The following is a 22,059-nucleotide window of genomic DNA, read 5'->3' as shown; positions in this document are numbered from 1 at the left end:
CAGCAAATGTATCAAAATGTACCCGAAATTATAGTTTAGTGGCCCATTTGTATCATTTTTCAAGTTTATGTATGAATCTGTACCCATCGCGCAAGTTCATGTACTATAAGTGTAATTAACTCGTTTTAAAATATAAGACGTCTTTTGATACAATAGTGTTAAAAAAGTCTTACATTTTGAGACAGAGGGAGTACTTAAGTCTTACATTTTGTTAAGCTATTGGTCACGACTTTCCTTGAACGGTCTTTATCACCCCTGAGAGAAAATGGTACACACGTTGAATGAGAGGATAAAAGGAAAGAGAGGGAATATGATCTACATCCATAAGCTATTTCAGTTTTTATGTGTATGAAAAAGCTCCCGCCGTTCATTATTAAGAGATGCAAGACGAGCCTGCATACAAGTGTACTAAAAGTCAACCTAGTGCAGTTTTGTGTTTGAGATCATACATAAAATATACTCCCTCTGTTCTAAGTTTGTAGTAAATCAATGACACTTATTTTTGGGACGGAATAGTACTTGAACGGTTTTTGTCACCCCTGAGAGAAAATGGTACACACGTTGAATGAAAGGATAAACCTAGATATGGAGCAGTATAATAAGAGTTCCTACATGGCTGCCTTGATGCAGGAATGGCGCCGCAACCGTTGATCATTTCCACTCCCGGCTCCCTTGCCTTGACTCCCTGTACACCAACCAAACACCATTTCTCACAAGCTCAACTGCCCAAGTAGTACTAGCGCCACAGCAGTAGCAACCTGAGCAAGCAGAAGCGGTCGACATGGCCGCGTCGTCGCGCTCCGTCGCTGTGCCGGTCACCGACCCTGGCGCCGGCGACGACGCGGACCGAGCCCGGCTGCACCAGATGGGATACAAGCAGGAGCTCAAGCGCGGGCTCAGCGTGGTGTCCAACTTCGCCTTCTCCTTCTCCATCATCTCCGTGCTCACCGGCGTGACCTCCACCTACAACACGGGGCTCCGGTACGGTGGGCCGGCGTCCATGACGCTGGGGTGGCTGGTGGTGGCGGCCTTCAACGGCTGCGTCGCCCTGTCCATGGCCGAGATCTGCTCGGCCTACCCGACCTCCGGCGGGCTCTACTACTGGAGCGCCAAGCTCGCCGGCAAGAAATGGGCGTCCCTCGCCTCCTGGGTCACCGGCTGGTACTACTTAATTACTCAATTTCTTGCACTCTAGTTGGCATAGCATGCTTGTCTGTTCATGAATGAGCTTCATGACAAGAAATGGATGAATTTGATGTGCTGTTGCCAATGGAATTTTCTCTTCATTGCGTTGGATAGACTGTAGGTTTATATGACCTGTCATTGAATGAGTAGTTTGCTCAAAATTTGGATATCCACAAACTCAGCCGTATATCCATTTCACAACGAAAATTAGAAGAACTAGTTCTCTTCCCAAGTTTGACATGTTCTGTTTTTACAGGTTCAACATTGTGGGACAGGTACTTCGACTCCTATGCTCCTTTACAATTTGAACATGATTTTTGAATTTTGTGGAGGAGGGTAGGTTCCCGTTTGTACAAGCAAATATAATAGTAGTAGTAGTTCAGTGCTCTACATCGCTACAACTTGAAGCCGGCAATCGATCAATAAGAAATACTCGATAATTCATGTGGCCGTCCGGCATGACCGTTGGATTCGTGGATAAAATAACAGCAGCGTGCTCAGAACGGCGGATCTTCCACGTCCCTGTCGATCTTCAACGCAGTGGACTCATACTTCAAAGTATAGATAGATAAAACTAAATTATTGGCACGTTGCTGCCGCGGTCCAGCCTCTTTTTTTGACCGTCCTGCCTACCTCTGCCTAGTGGGCGACGGCCACCAGCGTGGACTTCTCGCTGGCCCAGCTCATCCAGGTGATCATCTTGCTGGCCACCGGCGGCACCAACAGCGGCGGCTACCTCGCGTCCAAGTACGTCGTGCTGGCGATCTACGGCTTCATCCTCATCCTCCATGGCCTCATCAACAGCCTCCCCATCCACTGGCTCTCATGGTTTGGGCAGCTCGGCGCTTTCTGGAACGCTGCAGGTATACTCATATTCTTTGATCATTGCTATGCTGAACATACATTTTATTTTGATATTTGCATGCATATTTCATACGACCAATCTTAGGTGTAGTTGTGTACACATCAACTTTTTGCTGGTCCTTGATTGTTGGTGTTCCTGTACTCTCTGAACAATGGTAGGTGTGTTTGTGCTGGTGATCTTGATTCCGTCTGTTGCCAAGGAGCGATCGAGTGCCGAGTTCATCTTCACGCACCTCAACACGGACAATGGCATGGGCATTCATAATAAAGCTTACATTCTAGGCGTGGGGCTGTTGATGAGCAACTACTGCATGATCGGCTACGATACATCTGCTCATATGGTACATCAAGACGTTAATTCATTCCCACATAAACTTTTGTTGATTACTTGGTCCATGTACTCACATATGGAGTTCAATTAGAGCATGCCCTGATTTCTAGACATCGATTGCACTACCCCATCCTCGATGTCGATAGAACTAAAGATCTAATGATCGGGATGTTATTGCTTAATTATGTATATTGATATATATGCAGACAGAAGAAACGAAGAACGCTGATAGGAGCGGTCCGATTGGGATTGTCACTTCGGTCGTTCTCTCAAACATCTTTGGGTGGATTTACCTAGTGACCCTGACTTCAGTTGTGACAGACATCCCGTACCTGCTAAGTGCCGATAATGACGCAGGCGGCTATGCCATCGCTCAGGCTCTCTACACCATATTCAACCAGAGGTATGGCAGTGGTGTTGGTGGGCTCGTGTGCCTCGGCGTCATTGCTGTCGCCATGTTCCTCTGCGGTGTTGCGTGCATAACGAGCAACTCAAGGTTCGTCACTAGATTATCATCACCTTGGATATATCGTTTACTATTTTGGGGGGGGGGGGGGGGGGGGGGGGGGGGGTGGTCATCTTCGTGATGGTTGGGACGTTCTATGCTCACAAATATCTCCTTCCTCAAATTTACCCCCTCACAGAAATCTCATTCCTAAATCACAAATATATATTATTTAATTGAGAACTTATGACGTCATTTTCCACCTCCTGAATCTGTTGGTGTTACATTTCAGTGGACTTTTTGCTATAATTAGAAAACAAACATTAACATCAAATACCGCTTGATAATTCTTCGAATATTGCATAATCCATTACAGCCATAATGGATTGCTATTATGATTTGGTTAGGATTTTTGCAAATTTGGATTGTTGCTTGGCTGTTGCCATAAAGGACAAAACAATGAAAGTTGTCTGTTTTTCATGGCTTGTTGGAAGTCATACGAAGGCCATGCTCACACATGTGGTTCCAAAGTACAATTTGTATTTATGTACTTCCTCCGTTTCCATAATGTAGTGCCTACAGATTTTTGCAAAAGTCAAACATTACAAATTTGACCATATTTATAAAGAAAAGTAGGTACATCTAGAACACCAAATGCATATCATTGAGTACATCATGAGTTATATTTTTCGAATGTACATGTTTGGTATTGTAGATGTGGACAGTTTTCTCTATACACTTGGTCAAAGTTGGCAAAGTTTAACTTCCACAACTATAGGCAATACATTATGAAATGGAGGGAGTATATTTTTGTTGCAATGCACATGTATTTAAGTAGCACGATACAAGTGAGAGAAACAATTATATTGTCGCAATGTATTCTCTCAATTGGCCATCTTTGTGTTGTGGCACAGGATGGGGTATGCCTTCTCAAGGGACGGAGCCATGCCGTACTCGCACCTTTGGCACCGGGTGAACAAGCACGAGGTGCCATTGAACATTGTCTGGCTCTCCGTGCTCGTGGCCTTCGCCATGGCTCTCACGGTACGTATGCATGTTTCACAGACTCGGTGTCCTACCCTGAGTCCTCTGACTAACATTTCATTTCCTTGCTTCATGTTATTTGGCGTGCGAAGTCATTGGGGAGTCAGGTAGCATTCCAGGCGATGGTATCCATTGCGACACTAGGGTTGTACATCTCCTACGCGCTGCCCATCTTCTTCCGGGTGACGACCGCCCGAAAGTCATTCGTCCGAGGGCCGTTTCACCTCGGTAGGTACGGTGTGATCATCGGCTGGGCTGCCGTGCTGTGGGTGGCCTTCATCACCGTGCTATTCTCGCTGCCGGTAGCATACCCTGTGGGAAAGGACGTCTTCAACTACACGCCGGTTGCCGTTGGCGGGGTGTTGTTGCTCAGCGTTGGCTCTTGGGTCTTCCATGCTCGGTTCTGGTTCAAGGGACCCATCGTGAACGTTGACACATACTAGAATTATGAGCCTTGTAAGCTTAATTAGTTTAATGGCTGGTTGATGTTTATGCACGAAGTAGAAGTAGATTTTCTGCAGCTGTTGCGGGAATCTTGACAGCACAACACACCTTTCTCTCCGCCCCTCTTTCAAAAAATGTCTCGCCGGGCCGGTGACTGCCCACGGTAGGAGTTACCCGCTCTGATCCATGTGCATATGCAGTATCGATTAGCGGTACACTACGGCTGCAATAAGCTGCAGAAAGATTGAAAATATATATACACGATTAATGTGTTCATGTGTTCATCCGATTAAAAACATATGCACGTGTGTCATGTATAGTTCATGTGTTCTATGACAACATGATTAATTAAAACTCGATATATTCATTCAATTTAGTCGTCTACACTAAAGTACCCTACCTCAAAATGCAATAGAAGAGGAAACAACACCAGGATCTCTAATCACACGAGTGTATCAACCGAGCAAACATAAAGATCAGGGATACAGAGCGTAATCACACTGGCTTGATAGTTGACACTGACATGAACAAAGGAGGCAAATGGTCTCCCTTTCTATATATTGTACTCTTATATGGTACATCCTTTTCCAGTCAAATTAATGCCATTTTTATATTGCAAGAGCCAGATACAAAGGAGGCAAATGGTCTCCCTTTCTATATATTCTACTCCGATTTGGATGGCGGTCATGTAATAGGATAGGCATTTAGTATCCCTATCTAGTTCAGCCAGCCGGTTGTGGCATCTTGATTTGGCTAGTTGATGTTTCTAGCCTTTTTTGGCTCTGTGTGAGCTTTTTGTGATTTTCTATGACTTGTGGAGACCTTTGGAACCATGTTGGCACTTCTTTATTTTGATAATAAGATGGCCGTATGCATCGTTCTGATGCAGAGGCCGGGGAATCCCCCCTTTTCGAAAAAAATATATATTCTATTCCGATATGGTACATCTTTTTCCAGTCAAATTAATGCAATTTTCATAATCCAAGAGCCAGGGGCGGGGAGAGGAGCTGTCTTGTAATCTTATCATATCACTCCATATCACGCTAATGATTGTGGAACCCTTGGTCAACAATGCTAAATCACGCGAAAGGACATCTTGAATAATAATTCCGTGCATGACCTATATGTGGTGACAACAATTTGCCCTCGGTCAACAATGCCAAATCATGCGGAAGGGGATCTTTCCCACGTTAAACCTTGGATAGTTTGTGACCTTGTCTAAATTTCAGTGTTGGAACTGATTTCTTACAAGTCTTGGTTGATTTTAAAAAGTACAACCTGTAATATTTGACCTGCTAGTTGGTCTTTTAATAAGTAAAAATTGCAATTTTGGGAAATTGAGTCTCCCTTAACTCATGGTCAAAGGTTAGCTAAAACTAGTTTGGAGGCAGGAGGGGGGGATACAAATCGGAAGGGAGAGAGCGGTATACATCGTTTTTGATCAAGTTACTGCAATTCATAGTCCAAGGAACATTCACGAGATACCAGAAAATTGAACTTAAATGGTCTTGTTATCTGATCATACCACTCCCACATTAATGGTGTGGAAAGGGATCTTGAACAATAATTCCACGTGCGACCTATAGGTGACAACAACAAGAATCATAAACTATTACCCCTCGGTCAACAATATCGAACCATACTGGAGGGGATTTGAACAATAATTCCATGGACGTCCTATACACGATGACAAAAATTATAAACTACTTCCCCTTGGTCAACAATGTCGAATCACGCAGAAGGGAATTGCCGGCGTCCAACTATGGACAGTTTCCAAGCTTGTTTGAAGTTCAGGGAACTGATTTCTTATAAGTTCCGGTCGATTTTTATAATTACAATCTGTAATTTTAACCTAATTAAACTTTCATAAGTAAAATTTGCAATTTTGAGAACTTGAGTGCGACTTAAGAAAAAATCAGTCGTATGAGCTTTTGGCAAAACAAAAATATAGTACACTCTGTTGTTAATCAGGTGGAGATACATAGCAGGAGCGGCTCTCGGAGCAGTGGTTGGGCGTAGATGAGGGAGGATGCCACCTATGAGCCGGACGTGAAGAGATATGATTTGCAAGAAACTTTCCACTCTGAGGTGCATTGCCGTACTGGGTACTTGTATAACTCCCACCCAGGTTGACAACTTTGAAGTGACAGGTAAGGATATGCTAGTATCTTTGCCTACTTTTCACTTACCATGGAAAATAACACACCACCTCACATGAACAGAGCAGATCAGACAGAGCTTTCAAAGCTGAATTTGTTGCTCAAATCTCCCATCTGTTAATGTATGGGGTCTGACCAGTCTTCTCCTTTCTTCTCCATCAGAGCAGATAAAGATGGTACATGATGTGTGTATGTATGGCTATGGGCAGGGTCAGCCATACACCCTCCACCTTGAAAAATACCTCATGTATATACAGTAGTTGTTTAGCAGATGGCGGATATCAGGACGATCACCGGCAGGAAAGGTGACATATACTCTACGAAACTCGGCTCAGCTTCTTGGTACTTCTATGATCGATCCGGGTCTCTTGTATCACAGCTTTTCATTCTAGATGACGTGGGTGATGCCACTGCCAACGCCAACGACATGCTGACTGCTGTACTTGGTCGAGATGGATCCATTGCCTTCAGCTTCCTTCCAAATTGGAATTGCTGGAGCAGTCGGCCAAAGGGGATTCCGCTGGGCTCGTGTGACGTGCCAGCACGATGCAGCCCATACACCATCTGCATCGAGGGGGCAGGGTGCCAGTGCTCCTCGGCCCTGAGTTCGTTTCCGAACTGCAACCCCGGTATCATGTCATCGTGTAGCTCAAGGGATGAGTGGAGTTGGATATACCGGCACAAGATTCGCCTTGCCTGTTGCAGCGAACACAAACATCACAGGATGCAAGGATGCCTGCATGAACAATTGTTCGTGTGTTGCTGTGGTCTTCAACCAAGACAATTGCTTCCTTTTCGATCAAATCAGTAGCTTCCACATGAGAAATGTAAGATCTTTTTACATCTTTTGTCAAGCTACCTCTGCCATAGACATCTGGTAAAACTCCGAGGTTTTTGTACCGAGGGGGTGCACAGGTTAGGGTTTAGGGTTTAGGGTGTACATTGTGACATCAAGCCTGAGAATGTTCTGTTTGATGACAATTTCACTGCAAAGGTATCTGACTTTGGTCTTGCCAAACTGATGAGCAGAGAGCAAAGCCACGCCTTCACGATGCTGAGAGGCACCCGAGGCTATCTTGCGCCGGAGTGGATCACCAACCGTGCCGTCTCAGAGAAGTGTGACGTCTATAGCTATGGGATGGTCCTGCTCGAAATAATTAGTGGGAGGAGGAACTTTGATCCCATGGAGGACTCGGAGAAAGCCCATTTCCCACCCTTTGCGTTCAAGAAGATGGAGGAAGGTGATCTTCGTAGTATCTTCGATGCCAAGCTCAATTATGATGGAGATGATGATCGGATGGATATAGCGATCAAGGTTGCTATGTGGTGCATCCAAGAAGATTTCCACCAGAGACCTGCCATGTCAAAAGTTGTCCAGATGCTTGAAGGGGTATGTGACGTGCCCCATCCACCGACATCCTCGCGAACTGTATCCATACTCCATGAGACAGCTTACAAACCGAGTAGTGCGTTACCTTCAGCCGTGCAGCTCTCTCAAGCCAGATGATGTAAATGCTTTTCTTTTTGTCTTTGCGGTAACTCCGACCTAGCAAGTTATGGTGTTAACTATTTATTTCTACAACTGAATAACTACTATTGCTACAATAGTAATTGTAACCTGAATAATTTGATTTCCGCGGAAAAATAACTGAATAATTTGATACTATGAACTCAACCATTGTGCAATGTCTACATGATTGCACGTGGTACTCCCTGGCTATAGTACTCCCTCCGTTTTTATTTACTTTACATATTAGGTTTGGTCAAAGTCAAAGTTTTTAAATTTTGACAAAGTTTACAGACAAAAATTATTAACATATACAATAACAAATCAATACCATTAGATTCATTATTGAATATACTTTCACATCATATAGATCTGTTATTGTAAATGTTCATATTTTTCCTATAAAATTGGTCAAACTTCAGTCAAATCTAATATGTGGAGTAAATAAAAACGGAGGGAGTATAAACAAAGTTTAACTCTCTTGGGTTGCTATTCCAACTCCTCTGCTAGAGCTATCATTCTTGTACCAGAAACTTTTAAAACTCAGTCTGAAAGCAACTATGTCAACACCCTTCGGCATTACGTGAAGCACCTTCAACGCATAGAACACACCTTCCTCCCCTGGCCATTGCTACTAAAACGACAATGTATGAAAAGAAACGCATAAAATTGAACAATGTGCCAAGAAAGGAGACCACAGAGGATGCATCATTAGCACCTTCCTACGCAGTAGAACACTAAGCACAAGTCGACAACCAAACCAGAAACAGTTGACACAACTTGAACAGTCGGCCAAAAACAGAGGAATCTGATGATCATGTACCTGCACTGCACGGCCAGACTGATCAACGCCCGGGACATCATCGACGTTTGTGTGGATTCTGTAGAATCTCTTCATGGGCAACGCCAGGCATAAGTGCAGTAGGCCAGAAAGCTCAGAGGCGTTTCATCAAACACAATGAGTGCGCATGCGGAGCAGCAACGCCCAGGACACATCGGTGACCACCGCTTGCACCAGTCGGCCGCTTCGAAGCTGCTGCTCCTGCCAGAGGTAGGCGCCAGCTCCAGTACACCACCCCATTGCTGCAGATCATCTTCATGGTATCGGGACCAAGACTCCACACCCCATTGATGCAGATCATCTTCCAAGCGTGTGCTCTTCCTCCTCTGGGTCGCCGTTGACCGCCGCGGCACTGCACCTCGGACGCAACAGCACACCTACGGTGACGGGATTTGGAGGCGGTACGTAGAGCTCTTGGTGCAGCGATGGAGTTTGGGGACGGCAAGCGGCGGTGCTAGGATCCAGGCGGCGACGATCTTTCTTCCGGCGGAAGTGGGGGTCCTCGGATCTGGTTTGGACGGGCTGGTCTTCGTCGTGGTGATGACCTAGGTGTATCATGGTGGTTTTGATGAGTTCCTGAGCGAACGCGTCGCAGTCCGGTGGCGGCGGCGACGACGCCTGCGGCTGCTGCTATCCTTTTGAGGACATTGTCGTGGTTTCTTTCCTGTGCCGGGGCAAAATCCATCTCCACGGACTCGGGAACGACGACGCTTTATGTTGTCACCCTTCTAGATGCGTTGTCATGGAGCTCAAGCTTCGTCCGTCGAACCGTATCTACCGTTCTATACTTTATATGTTGTATATCTTTAGATTGGTTTGTAAGAGGGGCTTGTAACTACTCCCTCCGTTTCTAAATATTTGTTTATCTAGAGGTTTCAACAAATAACTACATACGGAGCAAAATGAGTGAATCTACGCTCTAAAATGTGCCTATATACATCCGTATGTGGTAGTTCATTTAAAATCCCAAAAAGACAAATATTTAGGAACGGAGGAAGTATATTGTGTTGTCCAATCATGTACTTGCCTTTTTTGGTGACTTTTTTGTACTTTGCTTTTCTTTTTTGCCATATTTATAAAACGAGACAAGACCATCTTCATCAAATGCCTTTGGTCGCATGCATACTAATCTCGTCATGGAAGACCATGGTTATATAGAGGGTAAACCATGCACATGCAGGAAACCATGCAGGAAGGACACCAGTGAAGTACTCACCGAAGCGACAGCTCGTCAAGACCTGAGGTGAAGGCGCCACCTTTCTGTTAAAGAGAACACTGAAGATGTAACTCCCCTCCGGCCTTTTAGGGCGTGTTTGGTTGCCGTCGCCTACAGTACTCGCGTTACATACACATCTCCACTCGGCCTGTCTTTAAAAAACAGCCTCATATGTGATATCTGCGAGTTGTTTGGTTGCCTAAATATGGACTGCTTGCATTAGGAGATCAACTTTGACACGTTGTTTGGTTGCCTGCATTGTCTCGACGCATGCAACTACACTCTGTTTGGTTGCCCGTATGAAGTATGATTAAGAGCTAGCACTTGCACTTAGCACACAGAGTTAAGAGATAGTAGATGAAGTGGAAGAAGAAATGCAGTGTGCGCAGACCATGGCGACTGCGGTGGATAGTGGCCGTGGCGCCATGTCCGACATGACGAACATGGAGTCGTGGACGAGCCACCCCGCCGGCGGCACGGCGAGCAACAACGTCGGCGAACTAGTTGCGGTGCTCGCGCAAAGACGGTCGACAGAGGAGGAGAATGCAGTGTCTGCGTCATGGTATCGTCAGTGCAGTGGATGAGAGAGGAGGCCGAGATGATCGACACCGAAAATGACTCCAGTGTAGTAGGGCGAGAGAGAGAAGGCCAAGATGATCGACCCGTCGGTGGCGCACCGAACTGCAGTGTGCACGGAGGCAGAAGACACAGGAAAGTAGTGTGCACGCCATTGTAGCGTAAGTGCAGTAGGAGGACGACAGAGAATAGGCCGAGATGAGCGATGCCGTAAACGACTCTAGTGTAGTAGGACGTGGGCAAGGAGATTAAGGGGAGTCGGCGTCGAGAGGGACGAATAGGAGGACTCTGAGCAGAGGACAGAGGAGTTCGACATGGCGGCGTCAGTGCAGTAAACTGCTGCTCAAAGAGAGATGAAGCTACGATCGTCAAAACCAAAAACTTACAACACAAATGTTATGAGGAACTGCGAAATTAGGCTGCTGGTCAAAGGAAATTTTAAATGATCGATCGTCCGCGACGAATCTGACAAAATTCTTCAAGAATAGTTTCAAACAGGAAGACAAAATTAAGATCTTACGGCTGACGAAACTACGAACCGATCGCCTGAATGAAACCGTAGCATCGAGGTGCATCTTTTTCGTGTAAAGCCTACCTCGAATCGAAACACCGTTGCGTAAATCGGAAAGGGCTAGGAAGAACAGAACTAGTTGAAAGGTTATTGAAGGTAGGAGAAGATAAGCACAATAAACATAGACAACCAAACGAATCACTTTCTTTCCGCGCGGGTTAGGCTGGGTCTAATGCGGCAACCAAACACGCCTTGTTTTGGCACTTAACCACAGACTTTTCGTGTGAACTGTGCACGCTCGATGTACATGCGTCTGTTTTCCACCGACTGTGTCAAGCGGTGCAGCAGTGGTTCACAGTCAGTTAGTAAAAAATTCAAAACGTAGTAAGCATGCAGAGCAGAAAAACGACTATGTGGTAAGCATGCAGAAAAAATCGTTACAGCAACGACGCGTATCAGTGCATGCTTACACACGTCAAAATAACGACACGAAAGCAGTTCATGCGAACTTTCAAGAACATGACGAAAGGCGGTGTGTTCGCCTTTAAATACCAGCCTTCCCGCCCAGGACCCGGACAAGCTTTCCGCTAGCACTCAAAATGGCAGAGTGCAGCAAGAAGGAAGCAGAAGATTACAACAGTACTGCCCAGTCAATCAACAGAAGCGCACCCTACAAAGAGCAAAAAGGTGGTACTCCCTCTATTTCTAAATGTATGTAGTGTGCGTACATTTTTTTGATTTTGAGAAGTCAAACATTTTTTGGTTTGACCAAGATTAGTGAGACAAGTATCAACAAAAACAATACTATCAAATTAATGTAATATAGATATATGTTTAATTATATATCTAATGATATTTATTTAATATTATAGATGTAAATATTTTTTAAGTTTGACCAAGATTAGTGAAAAATGTATAAACAAAAATAATACAGCTGGATAAATACAATATATATGTTTAATGATGTATCTAATGATATTTATTTAATATTATAGATGTAAATGTTTTCCTCTATAAATGTAGTCAAAGTTTAGGAAATTTGACTTTTGAAATTTTGTATGCGCACTACATAGGAATAGAGGGAGTAATAAACATCCCCTTATCTTATCTTGACCACACCATCTTGTATACGAATGACGTATAGGTGTGATATTAACGGTACGCATCAGTCAAAAACAAGTCCTTACACAGATAACAGAGGCGCTCCAAATTCAAAAGCCAGAGTTTCAGACCAGACACTTTATTGGAGGACACCACAGAGTCGATCAATATTCTTCTACAGCAAGAATCACAATCAACGATCTGTCTAGGCCAACTGGCCAGAGAGAAATATGCACCAGGAAAGAAAATAAATTTCACTCCGTAGAAGAGGCCGAAGAAGCTGCTGCGCAAGAAATGATCAAAACACTCAGGAAAAAATTCAACATAGAAGTTGAGAATGGAGACCGACGTCGAGGTGACAGAACCTCTAAAGTGCAGCGGCTCAAGAGAAAAATTCAAACACTCGAGCAACAAAATAAACTGTTGATGCAAGGCTGGAGGCTCACAACAGAGGAAATTCAAACAGCACACGAGTTGGTAGACACAGCAAGATCCTCTGCTTTCCAGATGTATTGCTCACAAGGAGGAGACAATCAAGAGCTGATGGACACTTTGTCTGACACCGTTTACGCAGAAGAGGAGCTACGATCAGTGCTATCGAATGTACTACCAAGTCACTCACATGAGCAAGGGTGCACCTGGTAGAAATTATGCGTGTTTAAGTTCTTTTTTCTTCTGTATTTACACATCATCTGAATAAATTTATACGAATTTAGTGCAAAGTTGAGTCATTTATTTTGGGACGGGAGGGAGTACAGAGTAATGGTTAACATTCAGGAGGAAGAGCGTGCTTTTTTTTTTTTTGGAAGAAAAGAAGAAATAAACATTCAAATAACACGGCCATGGTGGCCTATCAGCATTGACCACCGTATAAAACTACAACCATGACGATATGACACTGTTTTATCAGATTTCAGAGTGTTGACATACAACAGACACCGCCCCCGCGTCGTTCCAACAGGGGCGACACGGGCGGCTAACCCTAGCCGCCGCCGGCGGTCTCCCCTCCCCTTCCTCTCTTCCTCGTCGCCACCAGAGGAGCCGCCGATGCGTCGCGCGGCTGCCGAGGAAGGTGGCGGCGAGGCCTTCGTCGTCCCTTCGCGGAGATCCGGATCCACGGGGCGGCGGCCCCTGCTGGTTCGGCGCCGCCGTCCGCGCCCTGGACGGTGTGCGCGGGGACTCTGCCCGGCGTCCTCGACCGCTCGGGTGGTGGGGAGTCGGCGCTTGGCGGCGGCAGTTCGGGGGCCTTCGTCCTCGCCAGATCTGGAGGCCTGCTGCTCCCTCGTTCCCGCTCCTCCCCCTTTGCGCTTAATGCCAGTGGATGCTGCTGGTTCCGGTGCTTCTGGGGATGGTGGTTCAAATTGGGACCGGGGGAAACCCTAGGCCGGCTGGTTCGGCTCGACAGCGGCGTCGGCTTCGGGCGACGCATCCTTCCTGAAGGCGGTGTCGTGGTCCTTATTCTTGTCACCTCCCGCCCTCTTCCGGGTGAAAACCCAAAATCCGGCCTGGATTGGGCAGCGGTGGCGCCATGGGCGTCATCCCCTCCTTGGAGGCGTTGCCTAGGGAGCTAGGACTCGGGTGTGGGCTCATGAAGGTGGGGGCTTTGGCCGCCGGCTGGATCTCTGCAGCTGTTCGCGGCGGCTTTCATGTTGTGCAGAGTGACCGTTGTATCTTTAGGGCGTTTCTTGTTTTTGGTGTTCGCGTCAGAGGAGCGGCGTGGCATCTGGCACGTCGACAATGGCGAGTCTCAACGGCATGGAGCAGTAGGGGTATCGCCGGTGGGCGTGTGATGATGGACGAGCGCATGATGGTGGCGCTATCTGGCGTCGTGGTGGCGTCGATGGCAGAGTGGCCTGGCACGGTTCATGCAACAATACAGCTCTGAAGATGGATTGATGGTACGTGGCTGTGGCGGCCTCATACCCGGCAGGGGTCCTGGTTGAAGAGCACGCCGGACTGGTGGGTGCCCATACCCGGTAGGCGTCCTGGTTGGGACCTCAGGTCTTAGATGTTAGGTTTGGCCGCGAGGTCTGTTTGGTATTAGGCCCAGATCATCAGCACCCCTTCATCAGTTAGATAGGAGTAGCGACAGAGGTTGCGAAGATGGTGGCTTTGGTCTTACTGTTGTACGACTTTTGTAAGGTCTTGTGTTAATAATTAATAAATTGGCCGTATGCATCATCCAGATGCAGAGGCCGGGGGTATTCCTCCTTTTCAAAAAAAAACTTATTTTCCTAAGCGCTAGCTTTTTTAGGGGAGGCGTAAACATAAACGCCGCTGTGACTAATAGGAGGAACTTCTAATACATAACAATATCTTTTGAAAAAAGCAAACTGTAGCTCAGATGGTTATGTTCCTTATGGTGAAACCAGCCACTCAGGGTTTCAGTTTAGTGCTTGCATTTTTCTGGATTTATTTTAATTTTTTCGGCGATATTAGTTCAATGAGAGAAGACATTTTCCGTCGACTATGAGAGAATCTATAGTATGTGGGCAATCTTAAAAGAAAACAGCGGGACTCTGCAGCATACACTTTGGTAATTTTCACATAAATAATGCATGCCATTGTTTAAAAATAAACAGGAAGAAAGGACTGCACCAAGTGAAAACTACAAAAATTTGGAGACCAACTTAAGCTAATTTATCATATTTGTCAATCAAAAACAACCATCCATAAGTTCACAAACTGTTGATAATTTCTTTATACACCACACTCCTTGTTCACCATCAGCATAACCAGTTTCATCCTCTATTAGAAACTCTAAGCCAGCCCCACGAAGTTACCCTTGACACAACACGTATAACTGACCATGTGAGAAAACATGCTCGTGTAGGTAAACACAAACTATTGATGACGTCAGATCTTGACTTTTATTGGTAGTCCTAGCATAACATAATCGAAAGATGAAAGTGACAATGTCAAAGTGTAAAAGCCCTCTCGGAAGAGGTAATAAACAATTTAGTCAAAAAACATTTATGTCTATTAAAATAGAACCAAAAACTAAATAAAACCACAAACTATGCAATCCTGCTATGAAAAGAGTAAAATTCGGAAATTATGCATAATGGGCATGTACTTTGTATGGGACATGATATATGAAGATAATATGCAACAAATGAGCTATAAAAATGTGTATAAACTAGTCATTAGTCCCTCTCGCCGAGCTAGGGCTCAGGGTGAAAACCCTTGACCATCTCCTCGATCTTGATGGCAGAGACGCGTTGCGTCGTCTCGCTCCGGAGGGCTTCAAGCCCAAGTCACCTTCAGTGTGTCACATCCTCATCACGGACATTTTAGGATCCTGGCTTGAAGCTTCATTGGCTCTGGTGTGGACGGTCGCACTTGCCTCCTTATCTTATTTACATGGGTCCTGGTTGGCGCTACTTGCAATCCTCGTTATCTGTAGGCAGGCTCAGGCTCCACGTTCTGGATCGGGAGGGCAAGGGGGTGTTCTCCAGCAACATCTTGGTGTGAGTGGCGCAATGATGTCCGGTGATTTCGTTGGTGGCGAGTCTTCTTCCTTGTCGGTAATCTAGGTTGCTTTATGGTACGATATGGGTTCTCATATATTCTTGTTTTCCTGTTACCGCTTTGTAATAGGATATCATCACCACCTTGTATCGGTTTGGATGTGTTGCTTTATATGTAAAGCAGAATAGAAGCCTTTTTGGTGAAACAAGTCATACCATCTAGAATTTTCAATTTGGCTATCTATACACTAGAAACTGGTAGAACATATGAGTTAAATATTTCTACCAAGACTCTTGCAAAAAAATAAATTCTACCAAGATGTTGAACTATATAGTTAACATATGTGTGTTCACACACAAAATAGTATATATAATATATATGGATGCACCTGTCACAAATTTATTCACTAAGACAAGCAATCTTTAATCTTTTATTTTTCTCACGTATAATATCACTTGATTGAAAGACCTTTTTAGAGCTAGGGTACCATTTTTCGTAGAATATCTATCAAACCACAAGGTATTTTTCAGGGACCGACATTAGAACTATATAAAGATAAATATATAAATATTTAACAAGAGCAATATGTGGTTTAATGTGCTAACTAAGTGAAACAAAAACTATATTTGGCAAGATATAGTGTAATATAAATAAATCATAAAAATGTATCAAATTATAGTGTGAATTCTATTTATTTTGATACGTCATGAAACCAAGTTTTTTTGGACTTGCCCTCCTCGGAGTAAATCTAGAGTTCATCAACATGAAAGTTCTTTGTATTGTCGAAACAAACAACTTTAAATTTTGGGTCAATTTTTTTCAAGATCGTATGCAATCTCGCAGAAAACTTGATTTCCAATACTTTTTACCAATTTGCTCACACGAATACGACCAAGATGATTTCAACTTGAATTCGGCTCAACACGAAAGTTGTCCGTCTCATCGAGAAGAACAAGTTTTATTTGGGAACGTTTCGAGCCGAGGTCGTATGCGACCTCCAAAACCAATATAAGAGGGATATTTTATATATATTGATCCCGGAGCCTCCGGGCCTACTTATCCGAATAAGGTTAGAAATTGACATATTGGACAACAATTGAGTCCTTTGCTGGTACGGAAAGGCTAGGTGCGTAATATATTGATGAGAGTGATGTCGATTAAAATAACACAATCGTTAAATGCATCTACTCATTTTGCCTCACTAGTGAAAAATGTTTTTATATTAGGGGACAGAGGGAGTACCAATTTCTATTCTTACTTATCTTTTTCCCTCATTTTTTTTCTCCTCAATCTTCGTTGTTCAACAAAAACAAACCTTGAGGCTCTAAGGGCGATAAGGTTGACTAGGGCAGCCCATAGCCAGCACACATCCATACAGGGGTCCTTCCACGCATGTGGGGTTTGGGGTCTCTCAAAGATCTCGTCGGCGTGTCCTGAGTATCACTCTCCCAACGGCGTTGTCTTGTGTACCACACTACCGCGCTCAACATAGATGTGTCTAGACACACACAAATATATATACAATATATGTATGCATCGGCCACAAATTCATTTGCAGAGACATGCAATCTTTAACCTTTTATTTTCTCACAAATAAGATCACTTGGTTTAAAGATCTTTTCCAAGATCAATATCAATTAAACAAAAATAACTACCACACTTTTTTTTGTAAAATATCTAACACAACACAGGTGTATTTCTTAATGATCTGCATCAAAACTATGCAACAAATAGTAATACTAATATGTAGCAAGTGCCTTATTGATCTATTGAGCAAATTAAGTGAAATAACAAAGTGCTTCAGATTTTGAAGTTATTTTTCACGAGGAAAAAGTATTTGATATTGTGGTGTAATAAAAATGATCACAAATAAGTATGAAATTATAGTGTAAATTCTATATATTATAACTCGCTCCAAAATTCAAATAGTTTGAACTGCTGGTGTGGAATAAACCTAGACGCCACATGGTAGATATAACAGGGAAAAGTGTCTTAGGGCAACTAGTAGAGAGATCACATGCTAACCAGTCTCATAAGAGCCTAAATTGACAATATGTTTGCTGAAGTCATAATTAGATTTACCTCGGGTGACCCTTAACAACTTACAACGATAATCAATCATTTAAAGTGTTATTTTACTGTACATGTTCATAATGATAAAAAATACCGACAAACATGATCTGCATTAATAATTATTGTGAGGAACCAAGGAATCAAACTTCTCTTTGATTTTTTTTAATAATATTGTTGGGTTTTACTAGGTTGACAGATAGAAAAAAGCTGGGCAATCATTTTCGGATGAACTTTAGGTCTTATTATTTTATCCAAGGAAGATAATGACTTATTTATAGGGACATAACAGGTTCTAATTTACGACTCGAGTATCAAGATGTTTTCTCCCCTTATCTTACTTCAGCCCCGACCTTACGTGGATGTCACAATCAGGTTTTGACAAAGGGGACACCAGGGTTGAGAACAAGATGAGCCACTCTAGGTCATGAAGGCCCGGGCTTAGAACTTCTTGGCTTGGAGTAATCGGAGAGCATGGTGATGAGGTAAAAGTTGTGGTTATTGCACCTCACAGCGGTTTTTGGGCACTGGTTATGATCCCCTCTGGACCTGCGCAAGAAGATGAAGACTAAGTCAACATGCCGTCATGATTTATTTATTTTTGCCAACTCGGCCTGGCGGACGGGTCCGGCAAGTTAGTGACATCACCAAAGCAATTAGCATTTAGGTTAGTGTTTTTTGCCACTGTCAGTGTGTTGTTTGCAATGCTTTTCGTCTCAAATTGTAACGTGATGGTTTTCTGCTAATGACGCCTGTATTGTGGTGATTTTATGGATTTGACTCCCCGTGCTATTACTCTAGTCCACTTTGTGGTGGTTTTATGGATTTAACTCCAGATGCTATTACTGTAGATCCACTTCACTCATGCTGGGTCCAAAGCATGAACAATTCCACCCACAAAGACTAGTCCATTGCCATATGACGTGGATTACATGCATCTTCCTTCTTTGAAGCAAAAGAAGAAAGTGGTACGTTGAACCACGCTACACACAAAACATCACTTTAGTTTTCCCCTTTGGTCAAACACATAGGACGAATCAGTGGATCGAACGGGGACATCGAGCAGTATAACAACTCATGCATGATTGCTCCGATGCCAGCACGGCACAGACCGTGGAGTGTGTATCCTTTCCACTCCACTCCCTCCCTTGACTCCCTCTGTCACCAACCAAACACCATTTCAAACAAGCTCAACTGCTAGCGAACTGCCCAAGCTACCTAGCGGAACTTGCAGCGGAAGAGATCGACCGACGGACGCGGACCACACTATTAACTTGGCATGAGTTGGTCTTGCCAAGATGGCATTAAACGCCATGCCATCTTGAAATCAACCATGTCGAGCGTAACCTTTTCTAGAAAAAATAGTTCTCTAAATTTTTTAGACTGACCTTCAGATGAATTTGGCCAACTAGGATTATAGGAGCCCTCAGCGCAATCCCGAAAAGAAATGTGTGGCACGGGTCGTTGCAGACTTAGGGGTCTAGTGAGAGTCAAGTGCATAAGTGAATATGACGTTGAGGGCCCTACCACCATCGAGGAGGACTCAGAGAACTTAAAGTTGCCGATTATTGGCTCTGAGTCTATTGGCTATCATCCCAATTGGGTGATGGCCTTGAGGCTATTGCTCGGGTTGAAGGGGATCCCCGGCCTCCAAGGGGTTGGCCTTTTATTTTTCCCCTAGCCACGCCATCCCCTTGTCGCACGCATCATCGACCACCACTGTGAGGATGTGAATCTGCTAGCCTCGATGCTGCTCATCGTTGGCCTAATGCATGATGGCGTCAGCGACAAGGAAGAAGATTGGAGTGAGGTCATGATATGCAAAGTTTGGCTGCAACATGGATTGGGATCGGTCAGCGGTGGGTGGGATTGGGACAACGCGCAACGATGGAAGGAGTAACGCGATGTGAGCCGGCGTCGTGTCATGTATGCCGGGCGTCAGCCTTGGGCAGCTGCGAGCAACAGGTCAGGTGGCATGCTATCCTGTGACGGCGGTTCATGTGGAGAACACTAGGTCAGCAGCCCGGGTGTCATGGTCGATGATGCATGATAGTTCACGCAAGTGTGGGGTGACTATGGTCAGATCGGCACCGCGTGATGGACGACCGCCCGACAGTCGGAGTGGTGGTTTATGGTGGCAATACGTCCACTCTTCCGCTAGTGCCTTTCTGGCCTAGCATGGAGTAAAGACTGGTATGACTTCCAGAAGATCCGTCTTCAAGATGATTGGAACTCCCCTTAATGTCCGATGTGAAAACTCTTGTTCCGGCCTTAATTAGTTGGGCTCAGCATCGACGAACTTGCATCGTTATCTTGTTGAAGGCGTTGTCTCCTTGCTGATGTGTCGACCTTTGGTAGTTGGTTTCGGCATCTAGGATAGAAATCCTTGTCCTGTCGTCTCTCATGTGCAAGGGCCTTTATTTTTTCTTGAGACGTTGCTGCAGAAAAGAAGTTGAGTAGTTTATTCATATCTTATAATGTTCAAACCCTGGTGACATTTTTTCTATACTCAGCTTAATAATTAATAACATTGGTTGTGTGCATCACAATGATGCAGAGGCGGGGGGTTTAACTTCCTTTTCGGAAAAAAATCACACATGTTGATATGTAGCAGAATTTTATGTCTTGCGAGTTTAATTGCACATGAAGCATATGTAAACACAACACGCCAAGTTAGGATAATATGCAGTGCTGCCATATTTTGCACTATATGTATAAGTCAAGCTAGTTTGGTGGCCCAAAAGAGTCTATGACCCAATTGCACCGATCCACCACGCTACTACTACCGTGGACCCACTTCACGCATGCTGCTTCCAAAGCATGAACAATTCCACGGACGACGACCAGATCATTGCCATGTGACGTGAATTACATCTCCCTTCTTTGAAGCAGCAGAAGAAAAAAATGGTACGTTGAACCACGCAACATCAAGATTCACCCTTTCCCCCACGGTTCCGCTCTGATTTCCGCAAGTTATTTTGATAGATTTGATATTTTAGGTGAATCTGGTTGAGGAGCTTGATACTTGTGTGAATGTTTGGGGATTTATTGGGGGGGAATATAAGCTGTTGGCGGTGAGGCACACCAGATCCGGTCGTTGGGACTTGCCAGTGCCACGCCGCTGCTTCCCGGAGCTTTGATCTCACCTCGACACACTGCAGATGTTCGAGCTCCGGCCGCTCGTGCTCCGGACCATGCCTCGCCGTGCCGCCGCCTTTTAGGCTCAAGGCCTCACCGCTGCCACTCCCGATCTGGTGGAGGCAGCCGCTTATGATGAGAGAGAGCTGGGGAGGGCTCAGATATTTAGAGGTGGTAAGCTCGCATGACCATAAGAAACGAAAATCCTGCACTCCCATCTTGTATGAGGATGACAAGCTCGAATACGAGGTGACAGATGAGGGAGGACGCGTATCTCTTGAACCCTCAGTTCGTAGCAAACTTCAAACATGTGCAGACCCGCGGCATGGTCGTCGCGCCGGTCAAGGCCGTTGTGGTCGTGGCTGCCATACGTGCGTTCGGCATGCTCGCATCCGTCGTGGTCCTTCATGTCATGTTCTCATTCTTCACCCGTATATGAGAAAATGAGATATAAAAGCTACAGACTTGTGAATATCTTCCATCTTCTTTTATACTTTTTGTTTGTGAGCGGTCATTAGCCATACCGTTATGGTTTTGTCAGTCAATAACTTTTTGGCTGTGCACGATGTCTCTGCAGATCATATATACATGGATGGTGAAATGACAGTTGACAGGTCTATATTTTTTCACCTTAAGAATCTTCATCTCAAGCTCAGGTTGGAGCTACTGCATCTATTAGAGCTAATTGTTCTAGATTGGAGTTAAAAGAACCACATATATCAATGGAGTATCATATGGTGGGTTGATTAAATAAAAAAAATTACGAGCGGTACTTGTCTCTTTCTCTGAGACACAAAAGTCAGTCACACATCCCTTATGAAACATGCTGCTAGCATAAACAAGAACAAAGCAGGATACCAAAACCATTCTTTTGTTGAAGTCAGTTTGCTCTAAAGCCATAAAATGGCTTTGCTTGCATGAGGATTTTATTATCATATTTATTAAGTTTGTCTATCAAACCCCAAAATTCCACCAAAAGTTGACAATGAAATGGAAATATATATCTTGATGTGGGATTCTTGTGTTTTTTATAAATGTTATCACATAATGTCTTCTCAAGAGTAACTCTAAACCATAAGATCCGTGAAATTAGTCTTCAACTCTTAGCTTCATGATAGCATCATGGCCTTTTATTTTTAGCTTATCCACTTAAAAT

At 44.5% G+C, this 22,059-nt stretch overlaps 1 protein-coding gene and 1 pseudogene across 1 annotated transcript; both read left to right on the top strand.

Moving 5' to 3' along the window:
* Positions 1-628: 628 nt before the first annotated feature.
* LOC123066583 (amino-acid permease BAT1 homolog) lies at positions 629-4,430 on the top strand. Its single transcript, XM_044489636.1, has 7 exons — positions 629-1,161; positions 1,442-1,460; positions 1,829-2,048; positions 2,209-2,390; positions 2,587-2,876; positions 3,740-3,869; positions 3,962-4,430. Exons 1-7 carry the CDS (start codon positions 782-784, stop codon positions 4,310-4,312), a joined length of 1,572 nt encoding a protein of 523 aa, XP_044345571.1. The 5' UTR covers positions 629-781; the 3' UTR covers positions 4,313-4,430.
* Positions 4,431-6,743: 2,313 nt separating this feature from the next.
* LOC123067913 (amino-acid permease BAT1 homolog) overlaps positions 6,744-22,059 on the top strand; it is a 63,611-nt pseudogene continuing 48,295 nt past the window's right edge.

The sequence above is a fragment of the Triticum aestivum genome, chromosome 3B (genome assembly GCF_018294505.1).
Source record: "Triticum aestivum cultivar Chinese Spring chromosome 3B, IWGSC CS RefSeq v2.1, whole genome shotgun sequence".
In the NCBI taxonomy this organism is placed as follows: Eukaryota; Viridiplantae; Streptophyta; class Magnoliopsida; order Poales; family Poaceae; genus Triticum; species Triticum aestivum.
Note: the sequence above shows the minus strand (reverse complement) of the source record. Positions and strands in the feature narration are given on the sequence as shown.